At 37.8% G+C, this 7,651-nt stretch overlaps 1 protein-coding gene across 1 annotated transcript in view; it reads right to left on the reverse strand.

Moving 5' to 3' along the window:
• LOC107667915 (uncharacterized) overlaps positions 1–4,274 on the reverse strand; it is a 28,476-nt gene extending 24,202 nt beyond the window's left edge. The window contains exons 1-2 of the mRNA XM_016459657.1: positions 4,186–4,274; positions 2,096–2,661 (exon numbers count right to left, since the gene is read on the reverse strand). Coding sequence (XP_016315143.1) covers positions 2,096–2,653 — 558 coding nt within the window. The 5' untranslated portion in view covers positions 2,654–2,661; positions 4,186–4,274. The remainder of the gene's footprint in view (positions 1–2,095; positions 2,662–4,185) is intronic.
• Positions 4,275–7,651: the final 3,377 nt, after the last annotated feature.

Below are 7,651 nucleotides of genomic sequence, written 5' to 3' on the forward strand. Positions count from 1 at the left end.
GTACTGCCTCGTAGTCGAATTATTTATTTTATTTTACATAGTTGCAGTGTTACAGTCACACCATAGGTGTGTGTGTGTGTACAAGTGTGTGTCCGTGCGTGTGTGAGTTGGTGTGTTGATTTTGCACTCTAGATGTTTTAGAGTTTCACCCCTTCATTGCTGTGCAATTTTTTTCTGCATCGTGGGGGATTTGTAGATAGTACACACAAAAAGACCATGAGTGTGACTATTTTGTTTTACGACCACTTAGCTCTTTCGAATCATGCCCTCAATTTTTTTTTGTGTTCACATACCAAGTGCCATAAAAGTCACCAAGTTTCAGACCATTCAGGTGAAGCTACGATTTTTTAAAATTCTAAATATAAAATTCTCCGGTCAAAAGTGACCGAAGACCGCACAAGGTTTTTAAACATAAAATGACTGAAGTGAAAAGATAGAAAGATTTGTGCGATTCACAAATGCTATTGGATTCGTTTCTATCCTCTGGGCCCCACAGCACTGTTGTGATCCTGTTGTTGGCTCAGATGCGGTTGGATCTATTCGTTCCTAAATCTGTTCGGAATGGATCCAAGCACCTGCTGACAGTGCGGTTTTATCTCGACTTCATGCAGCACCCAGACAGCCACTGAAGTTCACATACTTGACAGTCATCCAGAGATTTCTCTCTTTCCCTCCTTTCAGATTTCTATTGCTCTCTCTCTTTCTGGCATCAGTAGGCACTAAGGTAAATCAGGTCTGAGAGCTCGGCTGTTCATTTCCGGGGTTTGTTCCCAGTAAAGGTGAGAGTGATTGTTGTGCGGGGTTCAGTGGTGGCAGAAAGTCTGGGACTCTGAAAGCTTTTATCTCCAGTCTGGATGACTCAATCGCTCTGAACTTCTGGGCAAAAAAAAAATGTTTTCAACTGTACAATTTTTTGTGATACAGTGGATCTGTCTACACGAAACTCGCACAGAAAATCTTATTTTCATTTAAAAACTGCAGCTTTCTAAAATGTAAAATATAAAAGCTGAATCTAAATGATTTAGTGGATATCTGATAGTCGGATTACTACGCAAGAACAATTTTCCTCTCCAAAGAGCAGATAAGCCATTATCAAGGGACACTTTAAAACCATTCAGAAAGTAATTTATAACTCAAACTCTCTTTGTCAGAACTGAATATTAGAATACTGCATACTGGACAGTGTATACTGGCATTTAAAGTACGGGAAACAGAATGCAGTATGTATCTGGACTGTTACATTTCCTGCCACCGTTATTGGTTAAAGAAGTAACAGCACATCTCTCCCAACAAGACACATGATTTAAGAAATAACCTTAAATATGAGCAATAGTCACAGTGATGATTGCCTTAGCAAGCACCATTAATAATAAATATGTTAGTACAGTAGTACATTGTTCTCACTTGACCTCATTATGTTGCATGGCTAATTCGGCGAGTGGCATCCAGTCTCGGAAAGTTATTTTGAATTTTTAATTTAATTTTGTGCAAAGATGTCTTTTGGTAGTTCAGGCTAATACAAAATCAGGCCAATTAAATTAAAATTAAAATAAATAAATAAAAACAATAAACTACAAATAAAAAAACAATAAAATAAATAAATACATAAAAATTAAAAATGTTTAAAATGCATTAGAAAAATGTGAAAAAGTTATCTGAAAACGTATTTATAAAGTAAGGAAATAATTTGAAAAATATATATCAATGTACAATACATAAATAAAAACAAAAATTAAATAAATAAAACTGAAAAATGCTTTAAATTCAACAGAAAAATCTGAAAATGTTCTTTTTTTTTAATCTGAAAATGTTCTCTGAAAATAAACTTCCTGCTGTGACATCACTTCCTCCTCAAGGAAAATAAAGAAAAACTTAATTTGATGAACATTTTGGGGAATAAATCAGTGGATAAAAACTTTCAATTTTTAATGCGTTATTTAAAGGACACGGGATTATATAATAGAATTTAGTGAAGAGTACGGTCCTGATCCACACTCCTAATCAGTAGGTGCACCTAAAAGTTGTATGCCATCCGCCATTAAACACCAAGAAGAAGAAGAAGACATCACTTCCTTTTCCTGTTATTCTTTCTTACCTGGCACCTACTGTTGTCATGGTGGTTGTCAGAGATGTCCGTCAGTATCACATGTCTTTGTATGGGCAGCCAGCCGAAGCGAACTGGAGCGAGAGCGCCGAACTGAGCTCTTTCTGCAGCAGGAGCAGCTTTAATGTGAACAGACTCCAGGCTGCTCGAGGAGCTTTCACACACACTGGGACAGATGCTAGGGGTCTGATTCCTCCTGCGCAGAGAGGAAACATCAGGACATTGTGGATTACTTCTCGCCGTCTCATTCGGGAGAACTGGCATTGATACCGTCCTGTCTGCAAACTGAGGTATTTGATTCTGAAGCCGACGTGATTGGAGTCTCTCCAGTGTCTGAAGCCATTTGTCCATCCTGCCACCCTCTATGCAGCTCAGCGGATGAGCTCCACGAGGGGGCTCATTCACTTGCGCTGCGGGGCCCTCGTAATAACCCCGCTCCCCAGGCCTCCTCCATGATGAGAACCTGCGAAGGAGACTCGTGCTGATTTTGCCAGCTGCACCATGGGGCTGAAGTAGCTGCCGCCAGCCCTCAGGCTTCACGTCCTCCATAATAAACTCTGAGAAAGACATTGAAAATGGATCTTAAAGGGATAGTTCACCCAAAAATGAAATTTTGCTGTTCATTTACTGACGCTCAGGCCAAGATGTACGTGACTTATTTTCTTCAGTAGAACAGTAAAGAAGATTTTCATCTGAAACCGTGGTCCTTGGTGATTCATTAAATATGTTAAATAGTCAGCGGCTGCACGTTTTTGAGAATAAAAAAGCATATCAAGAAACACAAAATTAATACTCATGACTCCTGATGATATATTGAGGTCTTAGGAAGCGAAACGATTGGTCTGAGCAAGAAAGAGAACATTATTTACAACATTATAACCTGTAATCCAGAGCCTCAGGCAAGCGGGGAAATCCGATTCTTTTCCACAAACTGATTCTTTTGAACAGTTCATTTCAATAAATTAGTTCACTGGTTCACTGACTTGTAATCATGCAATGATGTAACATACACAGTTATATTATTAAAGCACCCAATAATGATGTGAAATGTGGACGTTTTACTTGTCCAAAGCATACAAAGTGAAGAAACTAGTCTTCATCAGCTCATCTTTTTACATAAACCAAGAGAAACCATAAAAACTTTCATTTGGTCCCTTCATTAAAGTGCTCGGTTCACACATGCGCATATCAGCGGCTCATCGGTCTTCGTCCGAGTTGAACTGTTTCCTCAGTTCAGTGACTGTTGGAGGAACTGAAGCACTGGATGAGTTCATTCATCATAGGATCAGACGCATTTCGAGTCAGAGTGACTGTCAGATGTCTAAAAGTGAGTTTTGATTGAGTAACTTCCATTGGACGATTCAGTCCAATTTGGTGAACTGGTTCATTCAGTTCACTAAAAAGAACTGGTTCAAAAGAATGATTCATATGCAAAATGGACATAACTCTGGGCTGTGTACCTAAACTATGGATTATAGGAAATGTTGTAAATAATGTTTTGTTTCTTGCACAGACCGATCGTTTTGCTTCATAAGACCTCAATGCATCATCAGGAGCCACGGGTATTTATTTTCTGTTGCCTGATATGCTTTTTTATTCTCAAAAATGGGCAGCCTTTGACTTGCATTTTATAGATCATAAAGGACCATGTTCTCAGCTAAAAATCTTCTTTACTGTTTTACTAAAGAAAAAAAGGCACCTATACCTTGGATGGCCTGAAGGTGAGTAAATTAACATCAAATTTTCATTTTTCAGGAACTATCGCTTTAAGAACAAGAAAGCACACCCTAATTGAGTTTCAAAGTGTTCAGAACACTACGTTTTCTCCTAAAGTCAACGTACAGGCACATCCACTCTTTTTTCAGTAAAAAATACACCAAAACACCTTAAAAATATCAATTCTCTGAGCTGCTTTCAGATTTTTTCTATTGCTTTTGGCAAATAGTTTCATAGATATTTTACAGTGACGTCCTAATTGAGCTCAGACTGCTTTGTCAATACAATCCTACACAAACACACTTAAAAAAGCCAATACTCAACAAGCTGACATGGCAGCATGCACGGTAAGCAGAGCAGTTTACCTGCGTCACACGGCTCTGAAGAGGACGACACAATTTGACTTCTGTGACAATCCCAGCTTTCCTTCCATGTCTCCTTCTCTCACAGTGTGAAGAGGGGCCACTGGTGCCGTCTCCTCTCAGCCATGACTATAAATGTGTGTGCTAGTCTGAAGGAACAAAAGACTTACAGAACAACTTTTATTTTTCACTGGGAGAGAGATGTGTGTGTCAGTGTGTGTGAGTGTGTGCTCGCAGCCAGTAAATACCCCCTTTTTCAACCTGGACATGTTGGCTTGGAATTGTTTTGTTTACTCTTAGAGATGCCTTTAACGTTTGTCTTGTAGTCACAAAGGAGTCTGCAGTTTAACACAGATAACCTAAAGTGAAAAAGCATTATCTGGATAAACTGTATACTTTGTAGTACTTGCATTTTCTTTTCTTTCAGTGTTTTTTTTAAGGAAAAGGAAACTAGAACATATCTGGAGAGTGCAAAATTCACTGCCACAATGGATTTTGTGGGTGGTTTGACAAGCTAATGAGTGGGTGGTTGCTATGTAGTTGCTTGCTAGTCAAAAAGCTCCAACCTTTCCCCTACTATATACGGTGAAAAACTGTATAGGACATTACATTGTAATTTTACGGTAGTATACCGTTTTTAGAAGTGAAAAAGAACCTATAATTTGCAGTGAATAACCATAAATTGACATTCCCAGAATTCCCTGCGTTGTATTTCAAATTTGATGGGGGTTTTTTTGTTGTTGAAATAACTGTTTCTTCTTAGTTTTTTCTTATCAGTTTTGTACAGTAGGGTTGTATGTTACAGCTAATGTTGTTAAATTAATGTTTATTACATTATTTCAGTTCCGTGTGTGTTACCATGATGATGTTTAGTGTTTGTGTGAATGACACTGTGCTCCTATATATGTTAGTATTTAAAAGCTGCTTGTGATGGGCTTTGGTTCATCATATGACTTTCTTATCATCACCTGCTTTAGGTGGTTATCGGTGTATTACAAAGGTACAATACAGATTTCAGTACTTCAATAGGTTGGTATATTAACATTATATCAGTTAATGAAATTACGGTATTTAAATGTAAATTTAATTTAAAACCGTAAAACCTAAAATGTGACCCTGGACCACAAAACCAGTCATAAGTAGCACAGGTGTATTTGTAGCAATAGCCAACGATACATTGTATGGGTCAAATTTATCGATTTTTCTTTTATGCCAAAAATCATTAGGATATTAAATAAAGACCATGTTCCTTGAAGATATTTAGAAAATTTCCTACCGTAAATATATCAAAACCAAATTTTTGATTAGTAATATGCTTAGCTAAGAACTTTATTTGGACAACTTTAAAGGCAATTTTCTCAATATTTAGATTTTTTGGACCCTCAGATTTCAAATAGTTGTATCTCAGCCATTATTGTCCTATCCTAACAAACCATATATCAATGGAAAGCTTATTTATTCAGCTTTCAGATTATGTATAAATCTCAATTTTAAAAAATTGACACTCAAGACCAGGGTCACAAATGTTGCTACCATATTTTTTACTGTAAAATTCTGGCAACCACAGCTGCTGTTTTTTTACCGTATTTACCGTAAATTTTTTTTACAGTGTACATATGAGCAATAATAATAGTGATGCTTGTTTAAGCAAACACCGCAAACACCAAAAAAACCCCTCGCTTTATGCTTACTGCAAACAAATCTTTAAAAAAAATACTACACCACTACCATGGTACAGTCAAGGTATCAGATTATTAGATAGCGTAATATATGTGACACTTACAAACCACCAAATTGCATAGTAACACACTAAAAAAAAAACATCAGGACACCATAACAACCACATAGCAACACCCTGGCAACTAACCACGTTGTTCTAGCTTTACATTAGTGAGTTTTTCACATGCAAACACCAAAATCTATTTTTTTAAGTCATACTGAGATGTGGGTTAGAAGCGCATCATGTAACACACACAGAGCTTCTGCTATCCCGTGGTTTGGAGCAGGACATGTGATCGCCTTCAGGCGATTAGCGCTTCAGGGAGTTGAATCAGATGATGAGGTTGTTCATGTTTGTGTCGGGACACCCACATGATCTCTCAATACCACAAAAACACATCTTCAGGGTGAATAAGCTCTGTCCCGGGCTTTCTGTACAACCCGTCCATTCTGCTGCTTCAGGATCAGGATCAACAGCCCTTTGACCTGTAAGAAAGAGAAATCACAAGTGAGATCTCTTGGAAGGTGCTGCTGTGTGTATTTTTTTATTTATTGCTGTACTAAAGCATAAAAATACCATACATGTTTGCAGATATTTAGGAAACATGCTAAGTTCACATACTTGTTTCTCAGAAAACCAATGCAACAGCCAGTTATTCTACTTTGAAATGTGCGTTTGGTGTCGGAATGCCTGCTTTTGTTTTGGTCTATGTGACTCCGCCCACTGCCAATTTCCCCAATAGAATTTCGACACCCCGGGTTGCCAGTTGGCAGAAAACACAGCGTATTGCAGCCATGGAAGCCAGCAAATGAAGCAGGTCAGAGATCGCAGATTCTACCCGACCTAAAAATCCTCAGCATCTATCTAGAAAAACTCTATGAGCAAAGGAACATTAAAATGCAGACAAATCAACTCCTCAACTTACAGTGTAAAGCTTGTCGTCTTTCATTGTCCTCAATCTGGCAAAAGAAAAAGGCCCAGAAAAATAATGTCTTAATAATATTTCTAATAATATGTACTATTCTATAACTCTATATTCAAATACCAATCAGTAAACAATGCATCCTGGCAAACCCGTACATTACTTAAGATATTCAGCTCAGCTACAATTGTGCAAACACTGTGAAAAGTGTGTAATTTTTTTTCTGAGTTATTTTTATAGATCTTTTCATCACTTGGCACCTTGAAAATAAAAAATATTTTGTTCGTATTTTTAGTAAAACAGTCTTAAAAATATAAATATTGCATGCATAAAGAATATATGCATACTATACATACTGTTTTTATTATTTATGCATACTGTGTGGGCAAAGTGTGTAATTTTAACTAAAATGTTCTATAAATCTGCTCATCTTACGGTACCTTGGAAATAAAAAATTATATTTTTAATAAGAAAATGTCTTAAAAAGATCAATATTACATGCATAAAGAATATATTGATACAAAACACTGTATACTGCTGTTGGGGCAGTTGTGGCCTAATGGTTAGAGAGTTGGACTTGTATCCCAAAGGTTTGAGTCTCGGTACCAGCAGGGATTGTAGGTGGGGGGAGTGAATGTCCAGTGCTCTCTTCCACCCTCAATACCACGACTGAGGTGAGACCCTTGAGCAAGGCACCGAACCCCCAACTGCTCCCCGGGTGCTGCAGCATTGGCTGCCCACTGCTCCGGGTGTGTGTGTGTTCACTACTGTGTGTGTGCACTTGGATGGGTTAAATGCAGAGCACAAATTCCGAGTATGGGTCACCA

This window comes from Sinocyclocheilus anshuiensis, unplaced genomic scaffold (assembly GCF_001515605.1).
Source record: "Sinocyclocheilus anshuiensis isolate Anshui unplaced genomic scaffold, SAMN03320099.WGS_v1.1 scaffold493, whole genome shotgun sequence".
NCBI lineage: Eukaryota > Metazoa > Chordata > Actinopteri > Cypriniformes > Cyprinidae > Sinocyclocheilus > Sinocyclocheilus anshuiensis.